At 37.4% G+C, this 21,647-nt stretch overlaps 1 protein-coding gene across 1 annotated transcript in view; it reads left to right on the top strand.

Moving 5' to 3' along the window:
- Window positions 1-21,647, top strand: part of LOC114353094 (otoferlin) — a 132,548-nt gene that overhangs the window by 88,599 nt on the left and 22,302 nt on the right. The window contains exons 5-8 of the mRNA XM_028304925.1: window positions 77-346; window positions 1,625-1,811; window positions 3,156-3,218; window positions 15,539-15,623. Of these exons, the coding sequence (XP_028160726.1) occupies window positions 77-346; window positions 1,625-1,811; window positions 3,156-3,218; window positions 15,539-15,623 (605 nt within the window). The remainder of the gene's footprint in view (window positions 1-76; window positions 347-1,624; window positions 1,812-3,155; window positions 3,219-15,538; window positions 15,624-21,647) is intronic.

Below are 21,647 nucleotides of genomic sequence, written 5' to 3' on the forward strand. Positions count from 1 at the left end.
TCTCCAATGTTGCCTTTTCGATTAAGTACTCGTAGCTTTATGCAACAATCACAACAATTTCATCTTGTCCATCCAGGCGGGGTTTTTCAATGGGTCCTGAGAAGACGGTCACCATTGCGGACCGCGACCACAAACGCACCCCAACTACCTTGAAAGCTATGCGTGCCCTGATAAGACTCGGCCGGCGTCCTCGTGAAAGTATCGGGGATGAAGAACAGGGGCTCCTCGACCAGCCTGGTCCGTCATCGGAGCCAGAACAGCCTACCTCGTCTGCTGCCTCCGTGTCATCTGACGACATCCTGGTTGACACTCGCTCGCCTGCTGAAACCCTCAAAGTGAAGAGACTGTAAGTACCACTTTAAAACTCAAAAGTAACTTGATGAAGTATCGTGTCAAATGGCCTTTTCCATAAAGTACCTACCTAAGTAATTCATTTATCCAGTTATCATGAGAGATATTTTCAAATACCTATAGATATTTTAAAATGATAGGATTTTAAATTTTAGTTCGAATGTAGTTCGGAGAAGGAATTCATAAATCAATTTGTCCATTCCGTTGATTAACTAAATAGACAAAAGGACTATGCTGCAATATACAAATGAAATTTCGCCGAATCCAGGCTTGCATTTAGGCCGGCTTACAAAGCTTTAAAGCCTGCATTGTGATTGGAACAGCCTTTGTTCAAACAGCCCCAGGTATCGGGTCACCCGGATCACATGCCAATAGCATTACAGTGGAAACGCGGTACAAAAGGGGCTAAATTTTGAAACATTGTGAGGATGTCAAAGGTTAGTGTAAATGGGAAATATACCTACTGATCATAAAAGGTGTACCGATGGTTTAGGATCAAGATACAGTACGTGTCCGAGGAAGTGCTAAGCTTCTAAAGGATAGTAGAATCTGCATCCACTGTTACTGGAACACTTCTGTGTTGAAATCTATACTTATAATAAATCTGTAGAGAGGTCAATTCTGTACATGAAATATATTTTCAAAATAACTATCAGGGGGTGATTAGTGATCGATACTGATGCCAAAAATGCAATCAGTAAAATTTTTGTCTGTCTGTCTGTCTGTCTGTCTGTCTGTCTGTCTGTATGTTCCTTATAGAAACAAAAACTACTCGACGGATTTTAACGAAACTTGGTACAATTATTCTTCTTACTCCTGGGCAGGTTATAGGATACTTAAGAATTCCCACGGGAATGGGAATTAGCGGGAAAAAACATTTGTATGAAAAATCTAAACCGCTTCAGTTAGACGCTTGAAATTTGGCATGCAGGTACCTTAGTAAACTTAAAGCTTAGTTACAACAGGATATTGCAAAATTCCCACGGGAACGGGAGTTAGCGGGAAAAAACATTTGTATGAAAAAATCTAAACCGCGTAAGATAGATGAAGGGGGTAAAACGGGATCCACGCGTACGAAGTCGCGGGCGGCCGCTAGTCATAGATAAATTAATAGGAACATAAAATGGCATGTAGGTATCGTTCAAAGATTTCAACATCTTCGGTGCTCTGTTAATTCAAACTTAAATGTTATACCTACGAGTACCACTAGAGATGCAGTCCCAGGAGGTAACAACGCATTATACATATAACTATACAAAGGCTTTTGTTTCAGACGTCACCTGATCGACAGTGCCGGGCCGTCTGCTCTGAAAGCTGCGGACTTCCAAGTCTGCATCACCATCATCGAGGCCCGTCAGCTGGCTGGCCTGAACATGGACCCTGTGGTCTGCGTCCAGATCGGAGACCACCGCAAATACACCAGCGTCAAGGAGAGCACCAACTGCCCGTATTACAATGAAGTAAGTAGATTCAAAATTCAAAGATTATTTATTTAACGACAAAAGGTTACTCAACAATACAGCAGATGTGGGCAGCTTTATCATCAGCCCAAGATCTACAGTTTGGCTTCTAATGAAAATGAATCCCAAGAAGCAAAGGTTGAATTGACCCAGAGTATAGCTTACGTCGAAGCATATTAAATATAGGAGGAGTTTGTAAAATGATATAAGCGTTCGCGTTCATCTCAAGTAATAAAATTTGTACTTTGAATTTATAGTCAGGGTTATTAAAAAGCTACTACTTACTATTTAGAGCTATCATTTTAGGAAGGATCTTTTTAATTGTACATATCAAAAGCCTTGACATGCGATTCCGTAGCAAAAATGGTTGCAAAGGTACTTTTAGATGTTCAGAGAATTTTATCAGCTCAGTGTGATTAATCCGGGGATTAACCTTTGTACGTGTCTAGATCCTCCCCCATCCATTACCAAACCTAATGGAATGCTAATAAAAATGCACGATATCGAGAGTGCACTTTAGTTGAGGAAATCCTAAGTACAGTTAGCGTGAAAGTTGACAAAATTGCAACTATTCGTTGACGACGTTGGCATTGTCATGGGTCATTTCCAAGATCACATTTTACAGGACGATTGAAAGGATATATTTGGCTGATCTGACGGGCACATCAATGACTGAGAAAGTGGACACCGATTTCACTAAGCCTACCCATAACCAACCATCATTTTTATAGCCTCAAGCTTATTACGTTCGCAGGAATTGTGAGTCTGTTTGCCTATAGGTTCATGTTCCTTATCAGCAACATATATCGTACCATGGGTACCAAGACGGCTTTTGTTTGTGACGGTATTAAAGGGATCTCAAAGTAATCTTCAACGCACAGAGCGTAACGTTGGGAACACGATCGGGAACTCCGTATAACTAATCCCCCTATCTAGATGTTGAACAACACAGAGGATCTCCGTCTATTTTAGGTCTAAAACAAATCCTTTGAAACACCGGATCAGCTGAAGCTTTTAAATGGGTGCAACCGCTTTTGCTTCGGAATCAATAATGGGGTGGAAACATTTTTGTTTAATGTTTCTGTAGTGTTGAATTGACTACTCTATTTCTGATCTTAGTTGAAAGAAACTCAGATGTAACTTATTTAAAAAAACAACTTTAAGCACTTAAAATTAAATTAAATCTTCTTGTCGGCCTAGGACGTGCGCCTCGATATAATTTTATCATCGATTTTAGACGACTAATGTGATATCGTTTTAAATAGATAACCTTTATCGATATAACGATAAAATATGTTATTATGTAAGATATTCAGTTTAACACCCTTTATTCTTTGTTCGCAGTACTTCGTCTTTGACTTCCACATCGCTCCGAAGATGCTGTTGGACAAGATAATCACCCTGTCGGTAAGTACTTAGCATAATTTATTAATATCAGCTTCGCTATCTTATATTACAGCTGCTATGCGAAAGCGCTATGCATTTACCTAAGCTTTAAGCTCGACCATTATTTACTCCAAAAACGTACGTAGTCTAATATTAAATCTTGATTTGAAAACAATGTTTGCGAGAAGCAGGCAAGCGTCACCTGACGCTTGTTACCTGTTTATAAATGCATAAATTGTTAATGGATTTTGATCAAAATATGCGTTTATGCCTATACTAGTCGTAGTACTTATGAAAAAGGGCGACTTAATTGTTGATGTGTTTGTTTATAGGTATGCGTAAATGTAAAACTCTTCACAACATTTTCTATTTATGTGCTTAGAGATAGCCAAGAAATGTGTTGTAAACGTGTTCTTCGACCAATAAATAATTTAATTTAATCATTACAATCCAAAAATGAAAAGATCTTTTCAATTCTTTATTTCCTAACTAAAAACCTTTTTCGGAATATCTTTCTCAATAAACCTACATTTTTGATACTTCACAGTCGCCGATAACTCGAGAGCTAGTTTAAAAATTCACCAGCATCACCTCTGCGAGGCTATGATTTATTCATCGCTCAATTTGTGCCCCGTGCACCATACATACGGACTAATTTAGTGTGTTATGCATTAACAATCTTCATGACACGCCTGAACGAGTGACACTGCTTTAAATATACTCTAAGCTCTGGAAAGATAATAGGATTTTCGCTCAAGCGCTCCGTTAGCTTTTTTATCTGCGATACTCGATCATAAAAATTAAATGTTAATTTAAGCATTGTTTGCGAAACACGATATCTTCGTGCTACAAAGTCAGAATTGTTTTAAATACGTGATCCACAATTTTAAAATTTTGTTTATTTTTCTTTATGCATTAACAAGGCAGGTATTTGGCAACGATCACACCTGATGTTAAGTAGGATGCAGTCTAGGATGGTACATATCTGTCCTGTAAGGGCCTATTCACTCTCGCCGGATTATACCTTTCGGGAAAGACAGCAGCAGGCAGCGAATTACAGTCCCTAGCTATTCACATTATAAAGGAGTCATCGAAACGCTTAGTGCGAGCTGATGAAATGTTAACAATATAGGGATGGTACGCTAACCTGCGTCTGGTTCCCCGATGATGGAAGGGATTGAGGGATCGAGAAGAGATCGTGAGATCGAAGGGAAAATCGAGTTTCCCTCCCGACTCTCTGTGAGAGTACAGTCTTTGGATTACACATTACATAGTACATTTCAATGGATTAAGGCATCGCAGATTTTCTGTATACGATTTGCGTTACTTCATTAGTAGAAGAATAGGTACATGCTACAATTTTGCACCGCGGTGCATCGGCAGCACGGAATACATAATGAAGTTCAAGTAAAGTGATTGCAAATTTAAATTACGTAACACCTGCGCGGACTTTGAATGAAGTAAATTAAAATCACTGAAACTTCATGGTGCTTGTACATGATTATTTTTAAAATGTAGCATCAGCTATATCTTCTTGACTTGGAGTCATTTTTTTCTGCATTAATAAATTAATATGCAAACTTTGTGTCGTATAGAAATGATCATACAATGTGTTTCTGACACAAGATAGCTAATGCAAGAGGGTGGAAAATTAGATTAAAAAAACAACACTTTATTTTAGTTAAATTAAACTTCGTCTCTCATAAAGCGATGTAACGTCACTCAGACCTTATCTTTAGAGCTAAATGTTTTCAACACAACTCAAACATGAACTCGCGAAGCATACGAGATTAGTTTTTCAAATTAAACAAAGCTTGTTTTACTTTAGTTCGAACGAAAGACGTTTATGGCGCGGTTGGAAGGCTTCAGGTTAAGATATCGTTGAAACTTTATAACTCGGTTAATGTTAGCGGTGCACGCTGAATTTAAGTTTTTTAGTAATAAATCTAAAGGTAAATATGGAAATGCAGGTATCTTGACGTTTCAACAGACGTGGAATGTGTTATTTTAAATATCTGGCTATCGTTTTTTATACTTAACAGTTGGCACCCCTGGCGAATGACAGGACCTTACTCTACAGTGGCGCCATCTTGATGAGTGCAAATGAGATAGTCCTCCTACCACTTTCGCGCTCACCAGTTGGTGCCACTGTCTTCGCTACTAGCAAGTGACAGGACCTTAATCTACAGTGGCGCTAACTAGTGAGCGCTAAAACGATAGCCCTCATTACCTAATTATGTATTTGTGATGTACCTTTCATATTTAGAATCTAAGTATCTATAACTCTAAAAGATAAGTAATTGTCTAATTTCTGGTTTTCCTGAAGACTACTTACCTTCACCTTCTATGAATTATAAAAATTCACAATGTTTGGACTTACTTATAACTCAAATTCACAAATATTGGTTTTATTTTACAAAACGATATTTACTTTTCAATATTCTGAACGCACTACAAAGCAGAAATTATCTGGAATAACCGCCAAAGTTAGCTGTAAAAGTTTGTGCATTTCGGGCAAACTGCCCGGGTAATGTGTGCCCGCGGTCCTGCGTAAAATCACTGACCCTGGGGGACATTCTCTAGCATTCTGTGCCGCAAACTTTAAATCACGTTTAAACTGACTGAGGTAGGGACGTAACGGTCAGAAATCTGGCATTTTATCTAAGAAAAAGCTGTTCCCGCGACTTTGTACGCGTGAAAATTGTTTGAATAATATTTCCCGTTCTTGCAACATTTTTCCTTACTGCACCACCCCTATTGGCTGTAGGGCAATGTAAGCCTAAAGCCTTTCTAAATAAATAAATGGGCTATCCAACACAAAAATAATTTTTCTAATCGGACCAGTAGTTCCTGAGATTAGCACGTTCAACCAAAGTCTTATAATATTAGTATAGATTAAACCTAAACCCGATAGTAATGCTAATCCAAGCATCCTAATTCGAATTCCGACCCCAGAGGGTTACAAAGATTTATCCACTGAAAAGCTGTTTTCAGTAGGAAAATAAGTACATATAACAGAACGCTGCTAGGTTCGTTTTTAACAGATGGCATGCTACACGCAATTACCACGTTTGTTAATATTTATGCCATAGTAATGTGTAAAAATACTATTTTAAAACACAAACTAGTTCATTTTATAAATTTTTAAATATCTTTTTCAATTATGAATGATGTCTAAATAATAAGATTATTACAAGTTTTATTTTCACACTGGTCTACGTCATACTTATTAGATAAACTTTTTGAAAAATTATCCATTCATAGAACTCTTAGTCGTCGGAAACCGAGGCTATAGGTACCTACGTACTTTTATAACTAGACAAAGTAATTTTAGTAGGTACAGAAAAAGTATAGCTACTGTCTATTACATCCATCAAAAAATATTATTTACAAGACAGTGTGCAAAATACTAAGATACACTTATTTTCTAGAAAAGTTTTTGCAGGCGGTAAAACTAAAGTAACTTCAATACAATCATGTTCTCGATTCCTGAACATTGGCCACTAGTTTTTCAAGCAAATAAATTGGTCTGTCAAAAACACATTAAAATTTCGAGCACGCTCCACACCATGCCACCAAAAAAGTAAAAAATACATCCGCTGCACTTTCGCTGGTGCGGTGGACGAATGCAAATAATTTGATTATGTTCGTGAACAAAAGAAACAATTACAGACGAACTAAAAGTAAGTAAAACAGAGACTGCAATAAAAAATGGGACTTTCACGCCCGTAGCTACTCACAAACGATGCTTGTTTAAGTGGAGTAGTAAATCGAACGCACAGCGTTGAATAGAGCTCTGTGATTAGGTCGTGTGTCACCCTGCGAATACGTGCGTCAGTCTCACGCCAATATTGACAAACTGAGACGTTCATCATCATCATCATCATCATTTCAGCCACAGGACGTCCACTGCTGAACATAGGCCTCCCCCAAAATGCTTTCCATGTTGATCGATTGGTAGCGGCCTGCGTCCAGCGCTTCCCTGCTACCTTTACGATGTCGTCGGTCCACCTTGTAGGTGGACGTTCCACGCTGCGTTTTCCGGTACGCGTTCATACTTTCATGAAACTTTTCATAAAAGAGACTATTTCCACCTCTCGTTCCACCGCTGCAACTCCTGTGTAGCCAGGATCTACAGCTTGACCGCCAATAAAAACCCAACCAGTGAAGGTCAAGTTTGTCCCAGGGGAAAGTTAAACTGTCATTTTACCCGCAACGAAATTAATCAATAATGAAATGCTCAAATAGCATTAAGTCCACCTTTTGTACTATTTTATTGTGCAATAAAGTTTTTATAATATAATAATAATCAGAAGAACATAAGAGGAGTTCGAAGTTAAGGTTCGACTTCCCTCCGTTTCAAAGCGGATGACAGGTGACAAACAAAGGTTTAGTAACCTTCATGAAAAGATATGCACCACGGACAATAAACATCAATTAAGGGGGCCTATCTTATGAGCTATTAGCTACCTGTATGTATTTTTCAAAAAATCGATTAAAAGCATATGGTAAGTAAATCTACTTACCGTAGAAGTACGATTACCTAAGTAGAAGTGATTACGTCTACTTAATCTCCTTCATTACTTTAAATGTAAAACAGCACTCTGAAGACAGTGTTTATGTAAACATAAATCTTAAACAAACGAACACCTGTGATTATACAAAATTACTTAATTAAAATTCGTTCCCCAAATCAGAAGGTTGGAGTATTTTTCTTCAAGCCCTTTAATTACAAAGGTCCTATTATGGGGTGTTTACTTGCGACGTACACAATGCGTTAATTACCCTAAACCTGGCTACGTTATGCTTTTCCCTATTACATGTCAGGTATACTTAGGAGAGTGTACCTTTTATTTTAAGCGCGGTTCTAAATTAGGTATGTATGTACCTAATTTGTGCTACGAGTAGAGTAGTACAAACTAATGAAGCTATAACCCCTTAGGCCCGGTTTTTTGATTCGTAGTTAAAATAACTAATTGTTAAATTTTGCTACTAATGGTTAAATATTAACAAAATGTAAACAAATAGTTAAAAAATGTACTAAAAGTCAAGTTAACCATTGTTCGAGAAACATTTTTTCTGATATTTAACCACTTGTCATTTGACATCTGTCAAATTTGACAATTGGTTATTTAACTACGAATCAATAAACTGGGCCTTAGTTGTCTTCCTTTAACTACCTTGCCTGCATATTGTCATAGAAAAGACGTAGAAACTAACATACGAGTAGTTAGACGTTGACTAGTGCCCAAAAAGGCATGAATGAGAAAGTGCCTCCCAAATTGCGCAAGGTACATAACAAACTCATTAATCAAAATAAGTAATTTGAAAAACATAGCTGTAAGCTGAAAATACAGTTTCAATCGAAATTCAGATTTTAACTATGATTGCTCACCAGTCGGTTGATATCAATATCAGTCCGTTGTACTCCGAAAAGTAACAAAGCACGGAACTCAACTACGGAAAAGACTTCTGCCTCCCGTATAACAGCTATAGTAGGTAAGTATTACGTATAATGTTATACCAACTATTTATAATGTATAACTGGTATAACTCACGCTCCGCTCCACGGCTTACTTGATTTATTGTAGAATGATGATAAAATAATGCAGTAAATGTTTGATCATTCTCTTGCAAATCTTGAAGAGATTTCATCAGGGATGTTATGGTATGGATATGAAGTTTCGGTTATGGATATGGTTACTGATATAAGAATATTATTATACCGGTTTCGGTTACTGTTACGGATATGACTCATTTCGGATTATCCGAAAGTTTCGGATAATTTCGGTTACAGATACTAGTATTTTCAAAATGTAAAATTCAAATAGCAAGATGCTAAGTGAGTCATATAGTCACTTTATGTTCTATGACGGCACCTATGATAATGGTAAAAGAGGAGGGGATATCAGATTGTGCCAGGAAATGCCAGACAAGTAACAAATATTTAAAAATATTAGGATTTAGACTCCGCCTTTAACCGAAACTTTTGAATCGGTTTCGGTTACGGTTACGGATAATTTTTATTTCGAAATTTCGAATATCCGATAGTTTCGGTTACGGTTACGGATATCCATTACATCCCTGGGTTTAATTTTGTAAATCCGCTCCGTTTCACCCGCCACCAACTTAAGTTAACTAACAGCAACTTAACCAACAGTTAAGTTTATCGCAGAGCAACCGAAGTTTGTGAGAAAGCAAAGCGGTTTTCAGTCTATTCAATTTACACGAATGTTTTACTACTCAATAGTTCAATACGGTTTAGCCGGCCGCAGTGGAGTTCAAGTTTCTGTTATTACTTAGTTCTACTGTGGTTCTACGTACATCGAAACTCAAGGAAAATGGGAGATAGCAGCTTTATCAAGAATAATTGATTAAATAATTTTCATCAGTTTTACGAGTATTTGCAAAAGCCGCAGAAACCAAATAAATATTTTTTCTTTCTTTCTCTTTTTCAAACTCATGTAGTGCTTAGTGACAGTTAGTAATATACAGGGTGTTAGGTAAATGGGTATATGATACCTAACACCCTGTATATTAATATTATTATTATTATTAATGAAACATTCAATTTCATGATTTTTAAATACTTACCTACTCGCTACCTCTTAATGAAAATACATACCAACCAAATGCAAGTAAGTTAAGAAGTCATATAATTAATCATAATTATTATGTACACGAGACATACAAAGTTACTATTCTAAGCGATATACTAAGTATTACGTACCTAGACCCCATAGGGCGGGCAGCTGTTTCCATAATCTAAATCCCTTGTTGCGGATGGAGGCTTTGCTTCCAAGTATTACCAGATGTTATCACGTCAGCAATCAGCTAACCTATTTGCATCTGAGACAATGTTTTCACGATATTAATTTAGTGTTCTTGTTAATTAAAAATACTCCGTGTATGTTGTATGCGCGCCGCGATAAGCGGTTATCACGCCATTTTATCGATTTAGCCTATACATTTTGACGTCAATAAAAGTTGTCACGGCGCGCATCTTAGGCCTACTGGTATTTTAAGACGATTTCTTCTGATGAAATTCTAATCATCATGCAGGTCATATTATTTGATCATTATAATAGGTAATTTAAAGTATCAAAGGATGAGAGATTCCTTCCTGTATAAACGGAATAATACTTGGAAATTATTTCACAGAACCTGATTCTTGATCATATCAACCCTTCCTAGAACTATATCTTTCCTGTTATTGAGTCAAATAACTATGTATTTTGTTTGAATTACCTACTCTTCATGCAAAGTGAGCGTAGTTTTTGCAAACGAGCTTACCAGACTAGACGTTCACACAGCGTTTGAGACAAAAAGAAGATTCCTTTGTCTGCCTTTGTTAATAGTACTTATCCCGACATAATTGCTTCTTTTTATAAAACAAGCAAATTACTTATACAGGCAATAATGTTTCACGTATGCTAATTTTACGAGTATGCATTCTCGGTACTCTATGAAACCCGTGCTGTATTGTCAGCATTTATTACTACAAGTATTATTGACGAATGTATCACGCGATTCCACGGAATTTCCAACAAAGTTGTTGATTCGTCATGCCGTATTGATTGTGCTTTGTTCGAAAAAATTTCGCATGCGTAAAATTTTTCAGCCGAATAGCCCGGGTCGAATCGGCTGGAATTCATATGTAAATACATTCCAATCGGGAACACCGGGAATGGAAACAATACGGGATAATGTTACGTGTTTCAGGATGAAGCGCTTGTAGCAGACGCGTGTACACACATTCAGCTTATTAACCCCTCGCGCCCGAGGCTAAGCTCAACGTATGCAAGAAGTTTACACAATACAAAAATTATTATGAAAGTCTACATTCTAATCAAAAAGACATCAATTTTGAAAATGAATCCAAGTAGGTAAAATCAAAACTATAAAACTCTTTGATAATTACGTTAAAATTTCAATTTACCTAATTAACAACAAGACAAAGCCCGTTTCATGTACCTTACTTGAAATTAAAAAATCACAGATACTTAAATCTGTAAAAAACAAAAGCAGCACATACTGCTGAAAGAATTTTCAGTGCCCATTTTTGCTTCCTGAAATTACTACTATAAACGCTCTAACGTCTGTTTTAACAAGTTGATAAAACCGTGTGGGTCCCATTCTTCAGTAAATGCAGTTTATCGCAGCTAAAACAAAGGGCGGCTAACAATACACACACCTGGTACGCCTAGGGTTGCCAGGTCAAAACTCACAAAAGCCGGACTTTGTGCTTCATTTGGCCGAACATTTTACCCTAAAAGCCGGACATGGGCTCGACTTTCACTGGCGCGGCAACCAAATAAAAAGCCCAACAAAAGCCGGACAGGCCAATATTTGGCCGGACAAGTCCCTAAAAAGCCTAACATGTCCGGCTAAAGCCGGACGCCTGGCAACCCTAGGTACGCCATTTGCGGGATCCCTCCATCCGGGCTTTGAATCAAATTTGCAGTGTGTATGGAACGTGATTTCCAACCGTCGTTTTGCAGCTATTTAATGACGTCTGTATGTACGGCGGAAATAAGCCAGCAGTGTGTTTATCGAGTTTTATGGAACGCGTATTTCTCCGATTTGATTTTGAGCAATCCAGCCTAACGGAGCGAGGGCGGGAAACGTTTGGCGGTTATGGATAAAGCTTCAATACCGTGACAAAAGATTTTTATGAAAAACGCTCTACTCGAACTCTTTATGATGACAAACATGCTTGAGCTTGAATTTAGTTTTAAACGTTTTTTCGTAATTCACCATCATCATTCCACTGCTGAACATAGGCCTCCCCCAATGTTTTCCATGTTGTGGATGGACATCACACGCTGCGTTTTCGGGTACGCGGCCTCCACTCCAGAACCTTGCTGCCCCATCGGCTGTCAGTTCTGTGTACTATGTGCCCTGCCCATTGCCACTTCAGTTTGCTAATCCGTCGGGCTATGTCTGAGAATTTTTCGATCTCGTAAAGAAACACCAAAAATACACTCTTACAAAATTATACAAACTTCACGCGGTGCATACAATTGAAAACCTAACTTTGCTTATTCTAATTGTTATTACAATGTAGATACATAAGTGCTTGAAAACAATCGCTTCTGCGGTCAATTCCAAATCAGACGTCCTTCCAATGTTTGCAACCGCAATGTTTGTACCAATCAATTTGTTCTAATCCCAACTTGCTGTTGCTACAACCGCTATCACAAATAGTTTTAAGGCCCCTCGCCCACGGCGACTTTTTGTAGCGATGCAGTAGCGATTCGGTCGCGCGTTCGCATCGATACAGTCGCAATGCGGTCGCTAGCTGTGTGGCCTCGCCCACATAAACACGATTCAGTCGTGATGCAAACGCGATACTGTCGCGCTTCTGTCGCGATGCTAATGCGACTGATAGCGATGCTGTCGCTCTTTTACGAAACGCGCATCACTACAAAAATGATGGGCCTAAAACATGGATTTCTGTTAAACTTGCGTCCATACATAAAGTCAGTTGCACAAGCTCCCACTACTGATACACTTGCATACTAGTTCCTTGCGCATGTTATCAACTGGCATGATGTACGAGCATACGTTAAGTGGTATGCCTATATCAGGCAAGACTGTAGATCGCACATTGGATTTTAAATTGTTTTACCTACTTAGGAATAGAGGCATACAAGGACGCAAATTACATTGTGTCGTAAGCCGATCATTGGATTGGTCAAATCATGAAGTGCCGGCATTTCACGATGTGCCCGGGCATTTCAACGATCGGCAAACCGTTTAATAGCACCTTTACCGTTGAGCATGACGTGCTTAAGCATTTGTATCGCCGCCTTCAAAAATTTAACGTTTGCTTTTCAAATAAGTCTTTTGCTACTCTCATAACACAGCGACAAAGCAGAATGGTTTCGTCAAAATATAATAATATCTACGTACAGTAAGAAAACAAAAGACGATTGAAATAATAACGGTACGAGAAAGCGGTTCCATCACCCTTTATCTTGGCAATGTTATTTTTGCGTTAACATAGATACATAAACATGGTTATGGTGTGTTTTAAAAGCAAGATAAATCGTTTTGTAGTAGAAATGTGTTGCGATTCCAGACACTGAAACAAAAATATTCGAATGTTTTAACTAGCTTTAACAAAACAATATTTTGTAAAAAGTATTTTTAAAAGAGGACTACGAGTAACGTAAAAGTATAGAATTTATGTTTTAAAGTCACGGTAAAATTAATTACATCTGTTACAGTCAAAACCCAAAATCGGTCAAAACGACTTTTGACTGATTTTCCAGAATATTATTATCCCAGTCAAAAGTTTTGTCAGATTTTTACAGTAAAATGTGGTTTTGACCGATTATGAGTTTTGACTGTAACATATTATCTATTGAGAATAACCAATTGTAGCTGAAACAAATACTTAGTTATCGCGTAGTTAAAACTAAGCAACAGGTTGCGTTTCAAAACCACCAACCGGAAATTGTGGTTATAGTAAGTTTCCTTTACGCTCAGGTGAATTAAATACTGTCCAATCAATTGAATCGTTCAGCTGACTTGAGATCCAGGGGATCGAATAGCGATGAATGGCGCCCGACATAAAGCCGCCGGAAGTGGTCCCTCACAGAGAACCAGCTAGAGCGGAAGTGCGGATTACCTGAACGGAAGTAGTTAGCGCGGGACGCAAATCAAACTATTATGGGTTTAGCCGAGCCTCGATCAGGCAGCCGAGTTTTCCAAATGGGTTAGGTAAAGATTATGTCACAGAATAATTATGACAGCAGCTGCATAATATGGAATATGCTTCTAGGTAGGTATTTTAAAAGTTAATAAATGTCACCCGCCCATATTCACTTATCTTGTATGGGACACTGCGTGTCGTAACATGACCAATGACGTCATGAGATATCTTACGTCTATCTATATCTTAGGTATCTTTTGAAATTTTTGTTAAAGAATAACACTGATTAATTGAATAAATGCCAAAACTACTGAAATGAGAGAAATAAAATAAAAACCTTGCATATTCCCTATTGTACATTTCGTTGGTTGCCGAAAAGATAATGTGACGGTCAAAGCCTGACTGTACCTAGATAGTTCCTCGAGGGTTAATTTTGAGTATAATTTAAAGCTTGATGAAACTAAACTTCCGACGCTTCAGATTTTTACCATCGTGCTGCCGTATTTACTGTGATATTGAAAGAGATCTTCCTTATTCTTGGCGTCTAATTAATAATTCTATTCTTCCCATTGAGTTCTATTGAAATTATCAATAAATCCCCAATGGTCGGTTTTTTTGAGGAAATCTCCCAAAATGTCTTCGGTACTTGTAAACTGATTTGAAGAGGGCATAAACGAAATAAAGAACATTTAGAGTATCTTTTCTAGGCTGTTTCCGCCAGCCTTCGGTAACTTACGATACCTTTTCCTCGTATAAGTACGGTTAAGCAGATAATCCGGATCTATTCGAATCTCACACACCAAGTGTGAACGCGGCTGTGATGCGATTCCTTTGAGATCAAACATTTTTACGCTCATCGTCTCATCTTGTTGACTTTTTTTCCAAAGAACTCCATTTGGTGTTTAGAATGAGAAATGACTAGCTGGAAGCTCGCCAACGAGGTTCTTTATGAATAATTGGGTGCTTACGGAAAGTTGCAACAAATATTCCAAGTTCGTACATTAATGCGACAATAAACTCAAATATTCTTTTGTAAATAACTTAACATTCTGACGATCAAATATTTAACAGTTAAGTATGGGAAGAATATTTTTCTGTAGGTAATTCATTGGTGACACTTAATTCAATTTCCACGCGTCGCACCCGCGTGAACTTCATTATTTTATGCTAAAATAATCTACCTGCGCCCTGCGACCACGTTCATTTAACACAATATGCGACGCGAGGTGAAGCACATACAATTTTATTTATTACCATATTCCGCGGCACGCAAATTCCTCGATATTGTTAGCTTTAGAATATTGCCTGTTCTTTTTATTTTCGCAGCTACTGTTGACTTTAATTGTCCGAAGAATCAAATGTTACATAAATACATGTGTTTTCGATGGTTCTACATAAGAAAAGATTATTAAATTACAATCACATCTAATAAATACGTTCTATGGCATATTTGTCTATCGTGTCGTGCCGATATCCTTAGCATATAGTCTCCTTTAAACAGCTTCAATTGCAGCTGCCACTTCTATTTATAGTACTTCTTTCATTTTTGGACCAAAGGATCATAGTACTTATACAAGTATATTATTTTGTACTGACATCAAAAATAGATAATAAGGGCCGCTGGAAAATATATCCAGCACCTTCTAAATTCTTTTTGCACTGACATGCTGCTTGTTTCCAGGTGCTCCACTCCCGGCACATCCTACGTGCCAACAAGCTACTGGGCAGCTTCAAACTGGACATTGCCACCGTGTGGAGTCAACCAGGTACGTTACAATATTAAATAATTGGTTTTAATGTCGGAAAAAAAATATTGGTCAGTCTTACACCCCTGAGATAGGCGTTGTTTTACAAAACCACAGGTGAGACACTTGCTACATCAATTATGTTAATTTGTGAATATTCCACGAGCAATTAAAAAAATATCTAAGAAACTTCGTTTTCTTATAAAATTTACTCTAACACTTCAAAGCAAAATTAAATAATTACTTTGTTGAAAAACGTTTTCCACAACATTATCTCGTTATACCTACATTACAAATGAAGAGCAGTAAGTATACTCATAAAGTCAAGAATATTATTTATCTCCTTTATTTTTGAATAAATAATAACAATTTGTAAATATTTTGCTACTTTTATAGTTAGGTACTTGGTTAAATCTCTCTAACTTGTATTTTGCCGATAGGAAGTATTACATTCATATTACTTATAGGCATATACAGGGTGTTTGGTAAATGGGTATATGAGCCGACACTAGCCCATGTTAACATGAGCATATAAATGGTATGGTGAAGTCAGAAAATTGATATCATCATTTTTTTTATTTTTATTTTCATACAAAATAAATATTATAAAATCCGATTTGTGTGAAAATTAAAATAATTAAAATGAAGATATTAATTTTCTGACTTCACTATACCATTTACATATATGCATATGTTAACATGGGCTAGTGTCGGCTCATATACCCATTTACCTAACACCCTGTAGATTTATGTCTTGACAACTCAGTTAAAAATTATAAAAAGCGTGTTAAAAAGAGATAATCCACATTGATCGACTCATACAAATGTTGTTCTGTTTGCTCTCCTAAGAGTAATAGGGTTATTGAACTTGCCGATTTTAACTTCACTTTACTCTGTTCGCGCTTGCCAGCTGTTATACAGGGTGTAAATAGCCACAACTCCTCGTTACTACCACCACGCTAATTGTGAAACTCTTGAAAGCTCTTTGCGACCCGTCTGGTGTGAGGATTACTCTGTGTGTGTCGCGGATAGGGCTGCCTGGCAGGTCCAAAAACAGAAAAGCTAGACTCGCTTAATTTGGCCGGACATTTAACAATAAAAGCCGGACATACTTTTTTAATAGCTACGGAGGAGTAGGTACAATTAGTAGCACACCTGATGAGTGAGTAACTATCAACTATCATCTTGGAATCGGTAGCCCGATACGCGCATCAGCGCATGTGTGCTTGATATTATTCTGTGACTTGACTTTCGAATGCCGCAACAGCCACATAAAAAGTATAACTAAAGCCGGACACACCGGACAAGGGAATATTTGGCCGGACAAGTACCGTAAGCCAAACATGTCCGGATAAAGTCGGACACCTGGCAACCCTACCTTATCAGTGACAAAACATCCATTTTTAGGGTTCCGTACCTCAAAAGGAAAAAACGGAACCCTTATAGGATCACTTTGTTGTCCGTCCGTCCGTCTGTCAAGACCCTTTATCTCAAGAACGCGTGAACGTATCAAGCTGAAATTCACATGAAATACTCAGGTCTATTGTCCCTTTAAGCTGTGAAAATATCAAACTTCTAAGCCAAGCCAATCAAAAGATACAGCCGATTATGTCGATATTTTCAACAAATTTTCGCCACTCGCAAAGGAATCAAAACCTACAGGATACTTCCCGTAAACTCAGAATCTTGAAATTTGGCATAAAGCATTGTCATATAATGCAAATATAGCCATTTTCAGTTTCGTTGTTAACGAAGCGTTGAATAGCGCGCCCGGAGAGGCTTAGTTCAAACGATCATTGCAAATGTTGTGATAGGGATAGAGACATGCGATTTTTGGTTTTACGAAGGTAATACGATAGAGAATAATACAAAGTAGTAAAAACCACCGGTTATAGGGGCATTTTTTGGAGAAATTTATCAAATAACCAAAAAAACACGAATTTAAAAGCAGATTTTTTTCTAAAAGTATCATTTTTTATTATTTGTTGGCCTTTTTTGTGTATTTTATGTATTTTTTTAGTATCGCCTGTTATTTAGCATTATTACTGTTTTTATTTTATCAGGATATACCGCTTAGTTTAAAAGTTATTACGTTTTCTTTACAATAAGTAATTGGAAGAAAAAAAATTCAATAATTTTTTTAAAAAAAATCTCAAAAAATTTTTGACCTCTTTTTTGTCGATAAAAATAGGTCTAGTTTCATCTATTTTCATATGTACACTTTCACGTGACTCACACTGTATACATATACACATTATACATACCTAATAACACCCAGACCCGTCACAGAAATTAAAATTCATCATTTAAATTGCTACCCAGCCGAGAATCGAACCCGGGACCTCTCGGCATTACTAGGCCGACATAATTAAAAGGGACCTATATGTATGTTTAAGCAATCACCTACTTCAGGATTCGCTGTCAGAACATGGGCTGGGGCCCAATACTAGTTGTATTGGGATCGTACGCATCGCACAAATTATGATGTTGAATCTAGCATGACTCCTAATTATCTCGCACCGAGACTTAACAATAAATTATAAAATCAATTTTAATCCAAAGACGATAGCAATTTCCGCAATTCTCAGGACAATGGTACACATCTCTGTCGAGCCATCCAATCAAGGCAAGCCTAAATCCACCTTAAACTCCTTAACTTAGGACGCTATTGGCATAAACCTACGATTCAATTTAGATAATCTAACACAAGCTACCTGGTGTAACACTAGCGCTTGAGGGTTGGATACGTCACAGGACTCACTGGGTGCCTAGACAGGTGCTCGTTTCATCATGGCACTGCAAATGCAAGCTAACGAACATACAAACATTGACTTGTAGATTACGGGCTAGCGAGAAACGGGATGTGAGACGACCGGTGATCTAGGCACTCGTTTTTCTTCGTTACTTAGTGTAAACGCAAAATCAAAAATATTTATAAGTTAGGTGGTGAAAATCAGCCTTTGGGCTAAAGACCAGAAATGTTAAGTTCACAAACGAAAATGTATTGCCACATTGCCAGCCAATGTTTGCGACGAAACAAAAACGCGGTTTGCCTACGTCATATATTATTTCGTTTCCATAAATAAAGGATTCCATTAGGTCATTACTTATTTTGATGTTCCGCGGCGTCATCCGTTCACATTACTTTATTATTATGACAAGGTTACGCGATTACAAATGTAAACTTTCAGTCGAATCCACGATGGGTGCTTCCCGAAATTCATTACTTTCACTTTGAAGTGTGTAAGTACCCAATTTAGATGCTCTTAACAGGAAAAAATAAACGTGAAAACAAAAATTACTGATTATCATACGCATAATTTATTTTTCTATTATCCGCTAAGCAGATTTACGTTGTTGTTGAACACTCAAAAGCTAAGATTTTTGAAGATTCATTCCTTGTACTCCATTAAAATAATATTAAATTACTTTCGAATGGAGAATTTTTTTTAAAGAAATTAACAATTTACTTAGATAATGAAAGCATTATCGACAAAGCGTCTTAGAAAACGTTTAAGTCATGACAGCTACGAGTAATTACAAGTAATATTAACTGTCCCTTTTTCCCACTGGACACTGAGCAGGAGCACGTGCCCTTTTTTTTAAAATGGCCTATCCATACCTACCGCCGGGGGACGGCAGGTTATGTGGGGCTCGAACCCACTAAAAACCTGGGGTGTTCCCTCTGCCGCATAGTGGTCGGCGCCTTGGGTACTAGAAACGACCAAGGCGACTAGAAACGACCAAGGCGACTAGAAACGACCAAGGCGACTAGAAACGACCAAGGCGACTAGAAACGACCAAGGCGAGGAGCACGTGCCCTGGGCCCCGCAGAGAGGAACCCATTTAGGCCCTCAAATAAATAATTACCTACAGTGGGCTGAGTGTGAGTTTTCATCAAACGTCCTCACTTTACTAGTGTGCGCGTTTAAAAAAATGATTGAAAATTTTAGTTCTTGAACGATTAGGGGCGCTCTACAATCCGTCATACATTTAAAATCATTTTTTGTTTGTCATTTGCGTTTGATGTAAACTCAGCCCTCAGTAATGTACAGTCGCGGAATGAAAAGGTTCGTCACCTTAGTGTCGGTTTCCGCTTGCACTAGGTATTGTAAGAGTCAAACCTGCCAACATAACCACCATAACCGTGCAAGAAACAGTGCTGCTAACATTTAAATAAATATGAAGTTTGCTAACGAATAAGGTTTTGCTTGTTTATTTTTCTATCCCATCAGTGCAATGTTACAAAATGCAGTTTTTTTTTTAATAGATAATGGCAGGTTGAACCAACAAGAAGGTTTTAGGTTGTCAATCATAATAATCTTCTTGACAAGTTAAATCGTCAAACAACTTTGATCTGAATAATTTTGAACTTTACTGACGAACAGTTAAAGATTATTTTCTCTAACTCGAGATTATTCTGTAACATAGTTTCAAAAGGTAATATGTGCTAGCGATTCGTTGAAGGAATCAATTTGAAAACTGACGAACCTTTTCATTCCGTGACTGTACCTATGAATGCGCAGTAACATATTAACAGTTGTTTAAGTACTGAAAATGTCTTTTTGCAGTTTTTCTTATTTCTTAAAGGAAAATGGCCCCTTGATCCTTAAATGCCCAGGAAAGCCAAGCTTAAAGTCGGCCCTTCCTGCTATGATAGGCTTTAAATACACCTGTGCCTTCCATTTTGGATATTTTATTCCGCATAATGAATTTGGTCCCCAAAGAAAAAGTTATAATAATCTATCATTCAAGACAAATTCAATTAGGTAAATGGAATACCGAGCTTAATATCTTTAAAGATTTGAAAAGGAAAAATTATAATACCAAAGTTGGTATTATAATGTACAAGTGCAAACTAATTTTTAAACATATTTTCAGTCTTTACTCCTACTTCTGTTTATTTACCAATAAAGATCCGACCAATAATTAAATTAAACTAAGTAGGTACTCAGGCTTTGTTTTAGTGAACTAAAAAAGTTATTATTATTACTGACAGGATTGCTACCATGTAAAAAATGATACACTACCTACTACTTGAGTACTAGAGCTTTCGATTCGAGAATAAGTACGTGCAGTGCGTGCCTTTGTAAGGAAAGCCGCTTTGACACGGACAATGTACTTTACTTCCACCAAAGCTTTGATGGAACGGAGGCTTAGGGTCAAAAAGATAATGGCAATTAGGTATACTCGTATATCCTACTATCCTTTAAGTGATGGGTACTGACAAAAAATCGTCTAACACCTCCATGGGCAAATGGGATGAATGTAAAATAGGGCTATGACAGGTTTGATTCCCAAAAAAATTCACTAATGCCCGTTTTCACCATCTATCCCTAATTTTTAAATGACCCCTATGAAAACAAAATATTATAGGCGTCACTTAAAAAATAGGGATTGATGGCGATAACGTGTACAAGCCTATTAATATAATATTATTACAATAATAACTAGTACTTTGATACAATTCAGTGCTGGTGTAAGTTGATTTTGAAATCCTTCGTCTAATACGAGTATTAACTCTGCCAAACATGCGATAATTTTCATCACTTATAGCTAGTGAGCGAAAGAATCGAATCGATATTGATGTGGTTTATTGTAGTACAGGGCAGTACCTCAGGTATCCGACCTCTATACAGGGTGTTAGGTAAATGGGTATATGAGCCGACACTAGCCCATGTTAACATGGGCATATAAATGGTATGGTGAAGTCAGAAAATTGATATCATTTTAATTTTTTAAATTTTCATACAAAATAAATTTTATAAAATCCGATTTGTATGAAAATTTCAATAATTAAAATGACAATTTTCTGACTTCACCATACCATTTATATGACCATGTTAACATGGGCTAGTGTCGGCTCATATACCCATTTACCTAACACCCTGTATAAAATAGATCGGCAACTAGAGCAAGGTATATAGATACCTCGGACATTAATATTCAAAGGCCTCCCAAGAGCATATTAATACAATTACCCGTGATAGAAGCATGGCGAATCTATTAATCACAAGCTGTTAATGAAACCCGGCCGAAGCGAGT

The sequence above is a fragment of the Ostrinia furnacalis genome, unplaced genomic scaffold, assembly GCF_004193835.3.
Source record: "Ostrinia furnacalis isolate ACB-3 unplaced genomic scaffold, ASM419383v2 OfSCF0155, whole genome shotgun sequence".
NCBI lineage: Eukaryota > Metazoa > Arthropoda > Insecta > Lepidoptera > Crambidae > Ostrinia > Ostrinia furnacalis.